General features: G+C 35.0%; 1 protein-coding gene across 24 annotated transcripts in view; it reads left to right on the top strand.

Moving 5' to 3' along the window:
- Positions 1–19,410, top strand: part of ANK2 (ankyrin 2) — a 710,377-nt gene that overhangs the window by 552,799 nt on the left and 138,168 nt on the right. For 13 of the 24 annotated variants that reach the window (XM_082640897.1, XM_082640904.1, XM_082640883.1 and 10 more), the window contains 6 exons: positions 2,357–2,455; positions 6,595–6,780; positions 7,225–7,248; positions 10,177–10,275; positions 11,981–12,079; positions 18,795–18,893. In XM_082640897.1, the coding sequence (XP_082497023.1) occupies positions 2,357–2,455; positions 6,595–6,780; positions 7,225–7,248; positions 10,177–10,275; positions 11,981–12,079; positions 18,795–18,893 (606 nt within the window). The remainder of the gene's footprint in view (positions 1–2,356; positions 2,456–6,594; positions 6,781–7,224; positions 7,249–10,176; positions 10,276–11,980; positions 12,080–18,794; positions 18,894–19,410) is intronic. The other 11 variants (XM_082640892.1, XM_082640886.1, XM_082640901.1 and 8 more) reach the window with 1 other exon arrangement.

The raw sequence follows: 19,410 nt of genomic DNA, 5'->3' as shown, positions 1-19,410 counted from the left end.
CATCATGGGTAAAGGTGTACACACCCCAGCCTGCACATTCAAGCTCTGTTCATCTCCTAACTTCCACCCTCCCTCACAAACAACTCTAAGAGTGTGTATTAGACTCCTGTTGCTGCTGTAACAAATTATCACAAATTCAGTGGCTTAAGATAACACAAGTTTATTCTTGTATAATTTTAGAAGTCTGAAGTCTAAAAGCAGTCCTACAGGGCTAAAACCAAGGTGTTGGCACTTCTGGTTCCTACTTGAGGCTGTAAGTGAGAAGCAATGTGGTATCTTCTCTCTGACCTCCTGCCTCCCTCTTATAAAGACCTTTTGTGATTATATCAAGTCTACCTGGATAATTCAGGATAATCTCCCCATCTCAAGATCTTTAACTTAATCACATCTACAAAGTTCCTTTTACCATTAAGTTAACACTTACAGGTTCTGGCCATTAGGATGTGGGCATATTTGGGGGCGATATTCAGCCTACTGTAGGGTATGCCTACCCATGGACCCTTGGGAGGATGAACCCAAGGAAGAAATCTGAGCCAGCACTGGAACCACACTTGGGGCTGTGTGGGCAGGAACTCTGGGTGGTTTCATGTCTGGTGTGTGATCTGGAAGCAGGGGAGCTGCAGGGTCAGGATGGGCATGCCCCCTTGGCCCTCTGGATGCCTTGCCCTGCTCAGCTAGAAGAGGTCTCTCTAAAGTTTAGGACCCAGGACAAGAGCCTAGGGATGGCACATCTCTCCTTTCCCCTATTCATCTGGTAACCACAGTCTATTTCCCTTTCTTCTGATCTACACACATGATTCTGTCAGAGGGAAACATGTAAGCAAATTGTTTTATTCTGTTCAAAGTTCTTTTTGCATCCCTGCCTTTTACTTGTCGTGAAAGAGCCCCATTCCACACCCACTCATTGTTTTTAACCATCCTCACTGGCTTTCCCTTCCTTTGAATCTCTAATTCCATCCTTCCGCCACCTCTTCAGTTCTTAAAATACACAAGATTTCACCTATTTTCTGTGTTTTAAAAAATATGCTCTCCAGCTAGCAAGTTATTCCTGAATCCTACAAAATTGTCAGTTCATTCCGTTTGTAAAGTTTCTTAGTTTTAAAGTTTCCACCATCATTTGAAACCTACAGATTTTCTTTTGTAATCAAATTTAAAGTTACTTTTCTTGTTCTACTTGTATACTCTGTATTTGTATTTTGCTCTATCTTGACCATTTTGAATAATGTTTCCACACTTATACAAGGTATACAGAAGAATTTTTCAAAAAAGAAAAAAATTTTCTCTCCTTGTAAATTTTTGGAAATACCTGAAGTTTCATCTATGTTTTTACTCATTCTCATTAATGTGTGGAATTTTTAAGGTAATCAACTGTCTTTAAGACTCTGACATAATTTTAAGAGAATGCTGTGTTTTGAGAGTTGATGAATTATTTCACAAGTTTTCTTTTTTAAATAAAGTTTTGTGGGTTTTTACCTTAATGAAGTATTATATATTGCAAATGATCTAATGAAAAGAAAATTTGCCAGTTTATACTTAGTTTCAAACTCATGTTACAAAATTTCAGTGCTTTAAAAAAAAAACCTATGACTACATAATGTTATCATATTACCGTAGTATGTACTCCATGAGGGCAGATGTCTGTCTTGTTTATTATTGTTTCCCAGTGATGGCCCAGCTACCAGTGCTTGGATTTTTATTAAATAATTGAATAAATGAATATGAGAATTAACAAATGATAGAATTTCAGAATGGCTTTTAAAAAGTAATGTAAAGATGTTCAGTATAAATCATGCTACCTCAGCAGAACATTGAAATACAGATTTTTAAAATTTTCAATCAGCTTTGCAATCTCTCAGCTTATTCTGATATGAGTAATAATTTATACTTTTAAGGGTGTTGAAATGTATATATTCAAGATAATCATCATCTGTTTAAATAGGTTATAAATTGATAAATATAGGTGATACATAAATATTACTTTATATAGATATTATATATAATGAATGATATAGAATTATATAGATATTAAGATACTAAATATCTTTAGTTTTTAACACAGTGTTGGATGATAAGAAATGTGAATCTCTGGTGCTGAAATGAAGGCAGGAAATGAGGGGGATACTTCTTCCCTTTCTCCTCATTCTTTCAAAAATTGTGGGTGGGAATTGGTTAACTTTGATTTGTCTAGTTTTCTGATGGTAAATGCATGTATGACTTCTTCAATGTGAAGGTATGCTATATGTTTCACCATTTCAAAGTTTTGCTTCACAGTATTCTCTCTTTCTTTGTATTGTATTCTTCCCTGGTTTAAACTTTACAAATGGTTGAAGATACCTTTTTCACTGTTTATCCTCAGAATGGCTTCACTCCTTTATACATGGCTGCCCAAGAGAACCACATTGATGTTGTAAAATATTTGCTGGAAAATGGAGCTAATCAGAGCACTGCTACTGAGGTAAGACACTTGAATTCTTTGATCTTAATGTCCATGTTCTTTGTATCCAGATGCAAAGGGTCTCCATTACATTTATCCTACGAGTGTTCATGTTACTATTGTAATCTACAACAGTGGCCATGAACGAATGACCCAGTGCACACAGTTCAATGAGTTTATGCCTTGATTTGGGATTCATGTCAATTTATTCTTACGTGAAATCATGCTTCCATCAATTTGCCATTCTCTAGCTTTTGGGAGCTTTATACTGTTCTAAAATCAATTTATAGTAAATTTTATCCATCTCTTTTCATCAATGTTTTATCTTTGTTAGGATCTAATACAATTCCTTAAAGGAAAGTTTTTTAATGATTATGTAATAATTCAGAATTATTTATGTTCACACAATTTCATGAGGAATATGTCATCAGAAAGCTGTTCATATTTAATGAAGTACAAATTATGACATGTGGTTGTGTGACTGTGATTATGGCAACAACTGAATAGAATGTTCAAAATCAATCCAGTCTCAAAACGTTCAGGCCATCTAGACATAAAAAGGGGTTGGAATGGGCCAACTTAGAACATCACTTTCCTTTTCCTGTGTGTGTTCTCCAATAAGCTGAACCTCCTTTGTATTTTCCTTCTCATTTTTGCCTAAACAGATGAAGGAGGGAGTTCAGTGATTGTTTGGAACAGTGATTTTTAAGTGATGCTTAGGATGCTTTAGAGCTTGGAGAAAGTGCCTCAGGGGCCACTGGAAGGTTGGGAGTAGGTGACACAGGAGAGGAGGGGAAGAGAGCTCCATTGGGACATGCCTCTCCTCACCCAAAAGCAACCAGGCTTTAGTTTTCCTATTTCACGTTCTGTGGCTCCACTGAGAAAATTTTAAAACTCCTTCCCTGGAGTGAAAGATGACTGGTAGATAGATGGCTGTCACCCAGAAACTATCTTGATAACCTTTAATGTCTAATATGGCCTCCTTTCTGGGCAATTAAGTCTTTAGGTGAAACAAACATGAAATCCCTTCTACCCTGCACTGTGGGGAGAGGTCATTTATAATCTATTAAATTCATGTCCAGGCCCTTTGAGAGAAAACTTTTTATGGAGCCTGGCAATAACTTTCTAACAGCTTACTCTCCTTAGTTAAAAACAATCCCAAGACATCACTATTAATGGGACCACATTTCCTGTTTATGACTGGAAAACACAACTGCCTAGTATGAAATGATTTCACCTTCTCTACTCAGCACACACAGATTTTACACTCTTACCACATGAGTACAGCGTGATTTTTATGATTATGATTTTATGACTTTCTGAGACATTAATTCTGTCAATGAGTAGCACATGAATATCCTCAGACAAAGCTTGGATAACAGTACGAGACTGTATCTCTGCATTAGGACCTCTGAGAAATGTACCAAACTATGGAAATACGCATTTGTTTTACTTTATTTCCTTGAAAGCAGAATCATTTACCTAGAGAAACCTTTACACTACAGAGTTCTACTCACCAAATAGACTGTTCTAGTGTATGATTTAGGGAAATGCAGCCTGACAGCATTGTCAGCTTTCTCAAGACTCCTCCAGTCTGGACCTCTGTAGCATCTCACTCTGCTTCCAGAAATACCCTTTTTTTTTTTTAAATTATTTATTTTTATTTTTTAAATTTATGGCTGTGTTGGGTCTTCGTTTCTGCGCGAGGGCTTTCTCTAGTTGTGGCAAGTGGGGGCCACTCTTCATCGCAGTGCGCGGGCCTCTCACTATCACGGCCTCTCTTGTTGCACAGCACAGGCTCCAGATGTGCAGGCTCAGTAGCTGTGGCACACGGGCCTAGTTGCTCCGCGGCATGTGGGATCTTCCCAGACCAGGGCTTGAACCCGTGTCCCCTGCATTAGCAGGCAGATTCTCAACCACTGCACCACCAGGGAAGCCCCAGAAATACCCTTTTATGTATGTTGCATCAGTGGAGTCCGTGTTACACTCTGATTCTCAGAGAATTAAAACTGTCTCTTATTTCCACAAAGAAATATGACTGTTGCAAGTAAATCACATGAAGTTTTGAATCCTAGTTTAGACACATATATGCCTCTAAACGAACATATTTTTGTTTTTTAATCATTTAAATAAGTAAAATTAATTTTCCCTGACTGGCTATGTATAAACTTAGTTGATTAATTCCATACCACTGGCCCGAATGGTTATCAGGAGATACACTAATGGAAAAATCTTTGCATGTTCCCTTTTAGTATATCATTCTGTGAATGAATAACATCTTCATAGGGCTATATGGTTGATTACTATTTGATCTTTTAGGCTATATTGCTAAATACCTTCTATGGTTGTGTGTACATGTATGAATATACCTAAAGAAGACAATTACCCTGAACCCATTAGTAGCCCTAATTTGCAAAACTTAGTTACTAATCAAGACATTGTGACCACTTTAAAAATCAGATAATTATGAGATCATTCAGTATGGCAATGAAACTCATGTTTGAAAAGAAATATTTCAAGTGTTGAAATTTCCCATAATCATAGCAATTAACATTGGTAAATAAATGATGAAAAATTAAGCTACAGCTTTTTAATATAGGTTTCCTTTTCATAGAGTTAGTGAAGGTACTTCAAAAAATCATTTCAAATCTTTACCCTTCTCCCATGAACTGTAGATTAGAATGAAATCCATGTGGTGGAGGTCCAAAGTTAAATTCTCTGAAAGGACTTCTCTGTCTGTCCAGTACCATTTTTATAATTCTCTGCTTTCTTCCCTCTTCCTGAATGTTACCAAAATTGAAGGCTAAAAACTTTTTAATTAGGTTCGGTGCTGTCAGCAAATGCCTTGTCTCTAAGAACAAATAAAGTTCACATTCTTTTAATATAAACTATCCCAGTGTTGCAGGGGGGGAATCAAATTAAATGTGTGCATGATAATGAGCCTGTTCTTTCCTCCTTCACAGAGGGCTTAATTTGTGCCAAACAAAGTTCTAAATTTAGGCTACTCTCTTTCATCTTACAACACTACATGCATTACTCTTCCATTCCATTAAGTAATGTATTTATTTAAAATTCAATTCTAATTTAAAAAATTCAACCCTTACTGTGGTAGTGCATACATGCTATGGTGCATTTGAGGGAAATGATTTTCCCTCCGAAGTCTAAAGTTACCTTTTAAAAAAATACTGTTGAAAACAAATGGAGTAGTTAGATGGTGATAAATTGCCATTGTCTCTGGAATATATTCAATAGATGTACCATATCCAATTGCCCTCATCTCTTCTGTGAATGGAAACATTTAACTCTGAGACTCATTTTCAAGCTTTTGTGAATTAAAGGAGGTTTTCACATTAACAGAGCCTAGAATATATACGTATATTTTTTTCTACTTATTCATCACCTTTTCGTTGCTGAATACTTGTTTCTAGAGAGAAAACATAGCTTCTAATTTTTCTAATGTGGTTATCCATCTACCTCTAAGGCTCCTCTAACTTTGATGATCTTTGTTATTTTTTTAATTGTTTGTTAAGTTTCGAATTGAAAGACTGATTTTCTTTACATTACTTAGCACAATTTTATATCTAAATGAGTTAAATAATATACAATTCAACTAAGTGCAAACTTAATGAATTAGTCTTATTTGCCAAAGAATTTTAGATCATATTATGTCCTAAACTTCCCAAATTGATTGGTAACAGACCATTCCATTACAGTTGTTGTGAGATATTTAGCAACTTGCATAGTTAATCATGTAATTTATTTCCCTGTCTTAGCTACCATATCTTTGCTTCTCAGTCAGACTTGTTCTCCATTATTTCTACCCTTCCCACATTTTCCTTTCCATAAGCAGGCATTACTTAGGGTTGGTTCTAATTTTTATTTTCAAAACACATTTGAATACATCCTGTGTGCATTACACTTTGTTAGGAAATGCAGATGTTTTAAAAAATAAATAGAATGGGTATTTAAAAAAATCTGATGAAGCCAGTGATAGTACAACAAATGATGATAATTTGCTTTAATCTTCACAGTAATAATTAATCCTTTCATTTTTCTTGTCAATCTTAATCATTAATTTGAAAATTAGATGCACTATTTCTTGGAGTTGAATCCCAGGCTTCCAAAAGTTGATGGAAGATTTTTTTCTTCTGTTTTACCAGGATGGCTTTACACCCCTAGCGGTGGCGCTCCAGCAGGGACACAATCAGGCAGTGGCCATCCTCTTGGAGAATGACACCAAAGGGAAAGTGAGGCTGCCAGCTCTGCATATTGCAGCTAGGAAAGATGATACCAAATCTGCTGCACTCCTGCTTCAGAACGATCACAACGCTGACGTACAATCCAAGGTAAAAGCTGCATGCATTTGTGGAAAGGCACTCTTCGGCCACCAGATTCCTCCTGGGAGATGATAAAGAAGTAGGCCATGGTGATAATGCAAAATTACTTCTGGTCATCAAAAGAGATACTTTACTTTCAGAGGTATTTCAGAAAAAAAGGAGACTGTCTCTTGAGTACAGTAAGAAAACAGAAAAAAACCTCAAGATAATTTTCGTTAAAAGGTGAGGTTCAGCTTTTTAGAAATTTGCTTATTCATTCTATTTCTATTTGTGGTAAAAAATAGTAGAAACAGAATTAGAAAGATATAATTGTATAATGTTATAGTTGTCTTTTTTCAGTAGAATGCATTTTGGCATGCCGGAACGGTATATTCAATTGCAGAGAACAGAATGTTTCCTTAATTTTGCACTGTGTAATATCTTCCCTCTTTTTCCCATACAACACCGCTTCAGATGATGGTGAATAGGACAACCGAGGTACAGTATTGCGGTTATATCAAAATATACTTTGTTTTTATTTTATTTTTTGTCCAATTAGAATAAATGCTCACTAATTTATACTAATGATTGGAATTTTCATTATTAGGAAATTAATTAATTTGGAAACTTTGCCCATAATTAAGGCAAGTGGATAATTCAAAAATTTTAATATAGCATGTATTTGAAGTATTATTTAATCAGTGAAACTTTAAATAGCTTATTAGAGTAGAGCATGAAACAAGACTCTTCCATAATATATATTTTACTAGGTGAGCTTTATTATTAACTTTTTTCCAATAAGAGATGTGACCTCCTTTCTTAATGAGAATTCTCCATTTAGAATTTAGTGAAGTGTAATCTAAGGAGGTTTCTCTGCCACTGTTTCATCCTCTTACCTAATTGCAGTTGCCCTTCTATTCTGTCTTTATTTTTACCACACTGTATATAATCAGTAATAACATTGAGCCTATCATGAGCAAAACATTTACTTTTGTCTTGCTCTTACAACAGTGGTCATGAAATCATCTATTTTCCACATACCTAAATAAGTCCCATCAATTAAGAGTATAAGAGGCACTAACACAAACATTGTTGAAAGTATATTATAAAAATTAACCTATATTATAAAAATTAACTTTCAAAGGCAAGCGACTGCTTATGTAGGTTGATTTTCACTTTGCTCAGGGAATTCTTTAGACTAACATCTCATATGATCACTGGGTTGTGGGCCTATGGGAGTTTTGAGCATTCACACTTAGTATTTACGGAGAGTAGTGTATTTCTAAACCTAATATCTTGTTTCTTGACAAATTTACCCAGTGAGATGTGAATATACTTGAATTATTCATATCATTTCTTCTGTTCCATATCTGTGTGTGGAACTTAGGTCAGAGATTTTTTTTAAAAAGCCCAACTGCTTGGTGAAATTGCTCAAGACTGGAATCATACAAATTGATATATCTTAATTACTGATTTTAATACCTTTCTTTTGTAGGTGATTTTTGGTAATCGTTTACATTTTTTAAAGCAGTATTGGCTCTAATCATTATGCTGAAAGAAGCAGTTTGAGTAGATACAGGCTGAGTTAGAAATATTTCTTCGGGGACAATAGAATAACAAAGAGGGAAAACTCCTCCATCAATAGTCCTGTAGGAGGGTGACCTGAGCCTTCCACCACCACGTTACTCAGGGAAAAGTTCCTCCGAGGGGCTTATACCAGCCTCGTGTTGATCCAAGAGTCACAGCCTGAGGCATCATCATGGATTTTCAATGAGGCTGTGTCAGAAGATAAATTAGTTTATTTCTGCAAATAGGAAAAATAATATTATTATACTTGAATAAATTGAAAATGATTCATCAGCAGTCACTATGTTTTTCTGAAATTAAATTGTAACTTGAATAAAAGATGCATATTCAGGATATAACTGGGTGACAGGAAATATCAAGATAAAAATGAAAAACATCTAGTGAATTATTTCCTAAAATACTAAAGCTTGACATTTTATAAAATAATAGCCAGGTTGTAGACTGATTTTTTTCTTCTATATTGACATTAGTGTTTGCCATCATGTAGACACAAAATAAAAATATCATGACCACAAGAGTAGGATTTGGATTGATAGTTACTATTCTTATTTTGTGTCTTGATTTGCTATAGTCAGAAATTATTTGCAGATAATTTGGCTGATAGCACAGAGGAATTTCTATTACCTAAGGTATCTGAATGCTTCTTTAGGCCATTTTAAAAATAAAGTCACCAAAATCTATATATCAAGTGAATAGAAAAATAATGGCTGTGATTTAGATAATGTTTCTTAGAAACAGTATTATACACATCAAAGTTCATTTCAAATAAAAGAGAACAATGCAAAATATCCTCAAAACTGCAGGATTTGATATCCAGTTTTACAGGAACAGTCTTTATTTTTCCTATAATCTTTTATTAAGCAATGAATATTATGGAGAGCAAGAATAATGCCTCTTTTCATACTTTAATAAGAAAAGAATTAATATGCTTCTACTGTGAAAATGGCAGATTTCTAACGAAATTTTCATTAGAAAAAAAAAGAAAGGAAATATGCTTTTCTTCCATTTAAGATTTTCAGACTCATTTTTAAAACATTCTGATAGCAAACTGTTCTCTAATGCTCATGTAATTGATTCAACTTGCTTATTTTTTATTCTATATCAGTCTTATTTTATTGATCAAGTTTGGTTTAATTAACATTCAAAATTGGGTTCCACTTACTTTTTTTCTTTATTTTATATTCATATTAATTCCAATTATATTGTTTAATTTTTTAAACTTTTTTTTTATTATAACAATATAGTCTGACTAAACATAGTTGTTAAAGAGGATAGAAATGTCAGGACAGTGTAAATGATGTAAGATGAATTGTATATGTTCTGTAAGAATTTCTCACAATATTTTCATAGTTCCAAAGATACAATATCAACCAATGCTGTTTTTCATTTAAAAAAACACCCAAACCAAAACACAAACAAATGAAAAAAATAGAAGTTTTGAGATTTTCCTCTGGAGAAAACATTTTTTATTCATAATTATATTAATTCTATGGCTGAAAAAATATGCTGTTTAATCATATCATTTTGTTCTAAAGCTAAATCAACTCAAGAAACATGGTTTCATACAGATAACAAATCTCATAAATAGATAAATTGTTAATGTGATTGGAAATAATGTTACCAAGAAATGTAGGATATTTATTTACCTGTTTATATGTTGACTTATTTACCACTAAATTTAAATAATAGCACTGTAACTTAAAAAGTCTTATAAAGCATTTATGATCTGAATTACATTGTTCACCTATTAGGTAGATGTGATTTTCTTCTCTAATCCAGTGACTGCAACATACAGAGGTGAAATGCTTTACTGACTGTCATTTTCTTTGCTTTCCACAGAGTGGTTTCACCCCTTTGCACATCGCTGCCCACTATGGAAACGTCAATGTGGCAACTCTTCTTCTAAACCGGGGAGCTGCTGTGGACTTCACAGCCAGGGTATGGATTAAAATAGTTTCTTTTTATTTTATTTTATTTTATTTTATTTTATTTTATTTTATTTGGCCATGAGGCACAGCTTGCAGTATCTTAGTTCCCCGACCAAGGATTGAACCTGGGCCCTTGGCAGTGAAAGCGTGGAGTCCTAATCAATGGACCACCAGAGAATTTGGCATTTTACTAAAGTAAAGATTAACAATGATAAATATTTTATTTCCTTTTCCTTACCTGGATTTATCTGTGCTGGAGATATTAGATTTTCCATTTTTTTCCCTTCAAATCACAGGAAGTCGTCACAGCCCAACACGTGAAAAATAGTGTGTCAGTTCACATGCACACAAATCATTTGCAGTAAGGAAGATGTTGATTCTGACATCAGTATGAGCAGTTACATTTAAAGGTCACACCACGAAACATGAACAAGCAGCTTCAAGTCGATAAAAAGTTAAACTGTTAAAACATTAAGTATAAAATGTATAACTACATTTATACTATGTCCTAACAGTGACTCTAGGGCATACAATTTGACAGGGATTTTTTTTTTTTTTTTTTGGCTGTGTTGAGTCTTCGTTGCTGCATGCGGGCTTTCTTTATTTGCGGCAAGTGGGAGCTCCTCTTCATTGCGGTGCGCGGGCTTCTCATTGCCGCAGCTTCTCTTGTTGCCGAGCACGGGCTCTAGGCGCGCGGGCTTCAGTAGTTGTGGCACACGGGCTCAGTAATTGTGGCTCGCGGGGTCCAGAGTGCAGTCTCAGTAGTTACAGCGCATGGGTTTAGCTGCTCCACAGCATGTGGGATCTTCCCAGACCAGGGATTGAACCCGTGTCCCTTGCATTGGCAGGCAGATTCTTAACCACTGCGCCACCCAGGGAAGTCCCGGGATTTTTTTTTTTTAATAAATTGAGAATTTGCTTATATGAGGAGTCTTACTGAAATAGTAAAAAGACATTATGTTGTGTTATAGTTTTAATGGTATGCTTTCACTGGAAAGAATTCACTTACATGACAATTATAAAACTCAGTGTACTTAATATGAATCAGTAAATGCAGTACTTGAATATTTGCAAAATCATAACATACCAAAAAATCAGGTACACATCCTTGATCTAATGATGGTATATGATAGCCAAGTAAGGAAATACATATAATTCGTGTATATAGTATTTTTGTCCTTAGAAGTCTTCTTCTATGAAACTACATTGAGTTATTTTCAAGTTTTTCATACTGAATTATTCTGAAGAAGGTGTTTTTAAGAATCATTTTTCCATTGGGTATTGATATGTATATGTATACTCTATTTTTAAGCATAGTAAACTTTAGGATCCCAGAATCTTTAAGTACATAAGTGTTATAATAAGAAAGATAGACTTTAACCTAGGGCTCTATCTAGGTAGGATCTGAAATTTTGTTTCTATTGAATATTATGCCAAAGTGTTCCCTTTGTCTTTTGACTGTGATGTGTACATTCAGTACATATGTTTTAGTTATTGACTAACTTAATTATGCAGTTTCATTCCATTTATCATTCTCTACAGTGCTTTGTGGTTTGTGTGCTTTTTTGTTCCTTAAAAATAAAAAACATTGAAACCATAGAAACCTCAGATAAAATTACAAAATAGGTCACAATCTCCTTTGTGCTAATATGAAGCCATCACCATCATGCCCTGTCATACCCAACATGCTCTTGTTTGGTCTTTCCACGGTGTAGAATGGAATCACTCCTCTGCATGTGGCTTCCAAAAGGGGAAACACAAACATGGTGAAGCTCTTACTGGATCGTGGTGGTCAGATCGATGCCAAAACTAGGGTGAGTGTCTCTGTTCTTTCAATTTCCTACCATTATTATTTTTTGTATTCTTTTAGCAGACACTTTAAAATACCAGTCCCTAAACACAGGCAATGTGTTTTCAAGGAAATTGCTTTCTTGGATTCGATTTAAACCTTATACAGCATTTAAAGGTTGCACATCATATGTAAAGTGGAATTAATATTTGCTCATAAGTACCTGGAGAAACAGAATGCTAGCTCCTCAATGAGACAGTTTTTCAAGTCCTTGCTTATTGATTTTCATGGAACAAAGACCAAAGATTGAACTTACTCATCTCTGATTTGGCTAGCTGTAAGTATCAAGGACCCAAACTCATTTGCATACATTAAGCTATGAGAGTGTGGTTTTTATGTAAAATATTTTAATACATGTTGAAAATCTTTTGCTTCGAACTTTTCAGCTCCTAAGTCGTTTTTCTTAAGTGGTTATGCTATAGGGATCTGAGCAGGAGATCTCCTATTATGCTTATGGAAAAAAAGGCATACAGTTATTATGTTGCACTTTTACTCATGTCAACTCGCTAAGAGGCAGTGCCCTTCATTCATTTCAAACTTGTTGAGTTAAATATAATTCTGAGTTTTTACATACTCCCAACAAATAAATAATAAGATAGGCAGGACAGTACACCTGTTGAAAGTGCAGACTTTGAATGCAGATTACCTAATTTCAAATCCTGCTTCTACTGCTTACAAGCTGAATGACATTGGCAATTTACTTGCCTTCTCTGAGCTTAGGCTATAATACTACCTACCTCATAGGGTCGTGTGAGAATCAACTCTTAGGTATTTTTTATGTGGTGTTAATTAAATTACTTAGCTACTCATAATTTTTTATTATGTAATGGAAATTATGCACAATTACTTGCTTAAACATAAAGCTAAACTAGTATTGTACTTTAATACTAATTCTCTGGAGTAGACTTGATTAATCATAGACTTAAGTAAAATTTTAAACATTCCTATTATATAAAATTTTGAAATATATGGTGGAAGAAGTCTATGGAAGTTAGTAGATAGAATATGTCCCTTGTGATATTTTAACTTCACTTTGTTTAATTCTGGGACTTTGCATTCTCATAGTCCAAGGAATAAGGATCTAATTTAATTCCCTTGCAAATCTTGAGGCTAACAAATATTTTGTTTAATAAACCTTATCATCTTTGAGCTTCTAGAAACTACACCAGTCCCAGACTATACATTTTGGGTTTTAATGGCCTCAGGAAATGTTGCTTTCTTCATCTCATTTCTCTAAGACATTTGGTCCAGACCACTTGTGTCATATTATCATGTGGAAGTTCTGGAGTGGTTTGCTTTGTCTATCAAGATCTTTGTTGTGGTGTCCATTATCTTTGCATCAGAGTTTTATATGGTTTCTACCCTTTGCTTTGATGGCATGCCTTTTCCCTTGTTATGCTGTAGGTGTGCAGAATTTGGAACAATTACATATAATGCTGCATGCTTTGCTTACTTGTTCTCTATATTTAAAGGAAAGAGTTTCTGTACCTCCTCCTTTAAGTACATTTCAAACATAATGAGTCCCTTTCCACTTACCTTTCTGTTTCTCTTGAGACTCTCTAATAATTGAGAGTACCAATGGAAAGACAGCACTTTGTAAATGCAAAAAACTTTTATCTTGGTCAATGTCTTAAGGATGCACATTGCTCTTATTAATGCTTTTCTGGAGTATTCATTCATTATTGAGGCAATTGATTTTGTTTTTATTGATCATCACAATATTTGCTTTATTCTTTAAAAGATGCTCTAATTTGCATTCCCTACATACATTTGCATATACAATTTAAAAGTCTAACTCCAAATAGGCATTGTTTTTTCATAAAAGAGTACTAAGAAATGGAGAGAAATGGATTCTTATGCTAGTTCTGCCATTAACTAATTGCCCTTGAGCAAGTTAACAATGAAATGTAAGCCTTGGTTTATTATTCTTGAAGGGAATATTTGGACTGTATTTCATCCAGTGTAGCCTTTAGATATAGCAAATAAATGAAATTTCATTCAAGAATTTATAAAGTAAAATGGATTTTCTAATTATACATTGTACAGACATTCTGTTCATTCCTTCCTTAAACAAATAATTATTGATTTCCTACTTGGTGTTGTGAACCCTAGAGATAACAGCAGTTAACAAGACAGACTATATCCCTTTACTCAGAGATGCAAATCAACACTACCCAAGGGATTAGGTTAGCAGTGTATTGGTAAAAGTTTAATAATCAGCTCTTCAAAAAAATAAAATAAAAAGCTCTGATTTGTAACCTTTGCCTTTGATGATTTCCATGGTGTAAATACTTCGATATTTTCACCGTGGCCAATTGGAGCTACCAATATGGTATCACTGAATGCAGAATTGGGAAAAGATGTGCAAAAAATTGACTCTCACTAGTGTGTGCAAACTGGTTCCAGTGCACCCTAAGGATCAGTCACAATAATGAAGGTGGTGTTGAGCTTTTCCCTGTAAGTGAAAATACTTCCTCATCTCTAAGGAGTAGGATTTTAAAAACAGTTAGGTTCTTTCAGTTTTGGCTATAACTATCAGAACTGTATCCTTCTTACCAAAAGTAAAATCAAGTAGGAGGTAAATACTGAAATGCAGTACTGTGGTCTGGAATCAGGAGGCCAATTCTGGAACTATAATATTTTTATTCTTATTTTTTTGGAACTATAATATTTGATTACTAAGGGAATATGGTTTGCTTTTTCTTTTGTCCTTTAAAAATATATTTGTAAATTAAAAAATGTTATACTTGTTTTTGACTATCTTTTTAGGTAAAACAATAGTGTGTCTTTATATGGAATTTAAAATAATATTAATATTATTGTTTCATTTTTTTCCCAGAGGTCTCAATTTCCCTTAGCAGTCAAATTAGTCATAAACATTCTGAATTTAGTATGTTCCATCAACAATTTTCCCTTGGTCTTATTATTTTCTCACTTATAATGTTTTCATTAGGAGAAGAGCAAGATATATAAAGGCTTTGGGGTAATTAAAAAAAAATCATACCTGTAGTTTCTCCACCACTTTCACCAGCACTATGTCAGTCACTGAGACATTTTGCATCTCATTGGCATTCTCATCATTGACTAGAATCTAGTGTGAAACTCTGAGACATTTTCACCAGAGCCCTGGTTTTCTGGTATCTGAAAAAACTCATTTTAATGTTAAAACAGAAACATTATAGCTAAAATGATATTATTAATTCAAGTTTTATTAAAGGCATTATTGATTTTTATTTTTAAACCTATTTTTTATTTAAATGTGGAAATACTTCCTATAAGGATTATGGCTAAAATATTGAAATACATATTTCAATGCAAACAATAAAAGTATACAAAAACATTAAAGGGTGATGAATGAAAAACAATACATCAGAAAAAAGGATCACCCTTGCTACTTGTTATTAGGAGTAATAATTAAAATAATAACAATAGTGGCTACCAATTGTCATATGCACACAATGTTCTGGGCACCCTGCTAAGTACTATACAAATATCATCTTAATTCATCTTCCTAACAACTTACAAAGTTGTTTTCTTGTTGAGAAAATGTGGAGGTCTCCATTTGAGAAATGAGACTACCAAGGGGAAAAATGAGTTCCAGAGGAGTTATATAACTTAACCTAGGACACACAGCTTAGTAATTAGCAGAGCCTATATTAGTACACAGAATTCAGGATACATTGCTGGAAGAATAATCTAAGCTGAGAGGGAAGAGAGGAAAAGATAAGGAGAGAAATGGTAGTAAGAATCTAACGCTGTGGGTTACCAGCTAGATGAATGGTGTCCCTTTAAGAATTACTGACAGCACCATGTGATTTGAACTGATTCCAGTGAAGAAAAAGAGAGAACACAGTGAAGGGGACTCTGGAGGGGAGGAAAATGTAAACTTCAAACACAGTCTTAAGAATTTAAAAAAAGAAAAAAAAAAGATAATGAACAGATCATAGTCTCTAAGAGTAAAAACTAATTTAAAAGAGTAAGTTGAAAAGTTCTTGAATACAAAACCTTTTGATAAAGATTTTATGGGGGACAATAATGAGACACTGCACTTTGTAGAAAATATCCAAAATCTACCCAGATTGAGCATGTTGGGCAACGTGAATTTGATATAATTCACATATCCTTTATAAGAGCAGATAAACTGCATCACTAAACTGTAAGATTTAGACCCAATTACTTAATCCTTATCGTTACTTGATGTTCTTGCGGGTTTACTAAGTGTTCTCCATGTTTTCCTTTTGTTGTTCTGAGAGTATTTTAGAGGTTTCAACATGATTACACAATGAATATTTCATGTAATCCATAGAAAACAATACTCTACCTTTTTAAAAATGATGTAAGGCAGCATCCCCTCATTTTTCAAACAAGCCTGTCAATTAAACAGGGTAAGAAAAAGCATCCTCATTTGACATATCATGAAGCTGAGCCTCAGAGAGCTTCACCCATGATGGGCTGATCTGAGACTCACACCCAGAGCTCTGTGATTCCAGGGCCTACCCGCTGGACCGTGCACATCATGCCTTCATTCGCTGTGTTGGATTTCTCAAACTCTAGATCTCCATGAAGCTCCCACCAAGAATATGTTTGAGAAATCAAGCTGTAGCTAACTGCTATTTCACTTATATAGCAACCAATGCTCTGTGTTTCCACCATAGGGCACTGAGGACAAGATACGAAATCATCATCATTTTAATCACTTTGCCCACACAGTTTGTTTTTTAAGCTCCTTTTGGCAAACTTTAAAATAACTTGGCATCCCAACTACAGTAGTTACATACTTTTTTCTCAGAAGACAGTCTTTTCATGCTAATTCCCAGGTAACCAAAATTGCAAGGTCTGTTTTGGTTATTTAGTATCTCAATACTGGCTAAATAGCTTTAACAAAGCAAGGAATAATTATCATCATGGTCCTAGACAAAAACAGATGACACACTCAAATTTGATAATTTGAATAGAGATTATTAAAGGGCTTATTTATACCATTGTGGCTAGACTGAAGGTGAGGCACAAGGGATAGTGGGACACCCTTGGGGCTAGTTAACAGCAGGGCTCATTACCAACCCTAGACCTGAAAGGTGAGAAGTAGAAGAGGTTACCATCCTTTCAAAGGAGAAAATTGTATGGAGAAGGCTGATTTGGCAGGAGCGTAACCTTGGGCAAAGAGTCACAGCCAGATCTAGTAGATACTTCAGGGAGTTGCTTCTTTGTCTTGCTGCAGATCCCATTGGCCAGCCCCAAACAGAAGCCAGAGGGCAGGGTAGCCCACTGATACAATCGAGAGAGATCAGACCAGCTGACAAGAAACGGTGGAGAAGGGAGGAGCATGGATCTGGAAGGGCAAATGGAAGATAGCTAGCTTAGAAATCCCAGAATGTTGAATCAGGAAGTGTTGTAATCCAGGTGAATTATATTTATTAGGAGGAAAGCATAACCCAGAGATATGGTCCATTAGAGTTCTGGATAAATCAGAAGCTTCTAAAGTCCTCTTTTTTTTTTTTGCTGTACGCGGGCCTCTCACTGTTGTGGCCTCTCACTGTTGTGGCCTCTCCCGGTGTGGAGCACAGGCTCCAGACGTGCAGGCTCAGCGGCCATGGCTCATGGGCCCAGCCGCTCCATGGCACGTGGGATCTTCCCGGACTGGGGCACAAACCCGTGTCCCCTGCATCGTCAGGCGGACTTTCAACCACTGCGCCACCAGGGAAGCCCCTAAAGTCCTCTTAACTTCTCGTCATCCCTCATTTTCTAGACCATTACCTACCTTCTCAACCTCTTTCCCTGAGACAATCCTTTAAGTCTGAAATCACCAGTTAGTTTATGTAGTCATGATTTTATTTTCTGTTTCACTTCTTGCCCATTGTTCTTATATTTTGCCTCATATTTTCCAGCTATTCTGCTTTTTGGCCATGAATAAGAGAAATAAAACCCAGAAGACAGAGGGTATTTGGAGATTGCTCTAGAATCAGAAACTACCTGTGAGGTTATCAGGATCAGAAAGTTTTATAGATAGCATAACATACAGTTGTGCCATAGTTTTATTGACACTATTTTAATGCTATTTATTGATAATAAATTTAAGTTTTGAAAAATAATTATGTATTTTGTAAAATGATGAAAAATAATAGTGGAAACCTTTAGAAGAATGTGAAAAAAATGACCCTTCCCTTTTACGAGCCTCAGGGAGCATTTTAGGAGAATTTATGAAAATAATGACAATTCAAGAGAGAAGATAGACAAATCAGATTAAGAAGAATTTTTAGGAGTTGTGTTAGGACAACCAGAATGAAAATAGTATAACAGTATAATCTCTGGGTGTGGCTCCAGGCAGGTAGGGCTTTCAAGTTCAACAAATGCAACACCCTCTACTTTTCCATCTTCCTAAATATGCAAACACATGACCAGCCACAGTGTTTTTTACATTAAACCGCCACACATGGGATTTCTCTTGCTCTCTCTCTCTTTCTGTTTTGTCTCTGTCTTTCGCATTCTCTTTCTCTCTGCCAAGATCTCTGTCTTGTTTTCTCTCTTACTGTTCTTTATCATTTAACTGATAGCAATTCTATTACTGATCTACTGAGTCTCTAGGGCTGAGTTTCAGAAACCTTCTCTTCAAGGTGGCAATAGATACAATCTTGTTTTTTTAAAAAAAGTGAACTCAGGCCTATCTTTCATTCTTTTGGCAGGATGGCTTGACGCCCCTTCATTGCGCTGCAAGAAGTGGACATGACCAAGTGGTGGAGCTTCTGCTGGAGCGGGGGGCTCCCTTGCTGGCAAGGACGAAGGTGAGTCATTATGAGGAAGATGGAATCCAACAAACTCTTTAAGAGTTTTTTGATAATCTCTATTCTTTGATATCTCTATTCTTCTTGAAATCAAAGCATCAGCCAAACATATTCTAATTGATCAATATTTGTGTTCAAGGAATGAGTAATAGATATCAAACTTTAAATTATTTAAAATAAAAATGCATTAAGATGTATTAAATGTATAACTTCAAGTTCTTTCTATATTTTTACCTGCTATTCTCTCTGCAGATGGAAATGTAAATATTACTGTATTATACATGAATGAGAATATTATATATAAGTGAGAAAATTTCTTACATTCTATTAGTCTACATTTTTATGGTACTCTGAGATGACTATAAAATATATATAAAACTGTCTTTTAGAGAAGCACAAGTAGCAATACAAGATAAGTCTTTTGGCTCTCCAATCTTTATCTCTTAGACAATACTAGTAAAAAGAATTACTCACCGGTGGTGTTGGTTGATTATAATTGGGATTAATAGGTGATGTG

The sequence above is a fragment of the Mesoplodon mirus genome (genome assembly GCF_964341445.2).
Source record: "Mesoplodon mirus genome assembly, chromosome: 2".
Lineage (NCBI taxonomy): Eukaryota > Metazoa > Chordata > Mammalia > Artiodactyla > Ziphiidae > Mesoplodon > Mesoplodon mirus.
Note: the sequence above shows the minus strand (reverse complement) of the source record. Positions and strands in the feature narration are given on the sequence as shown.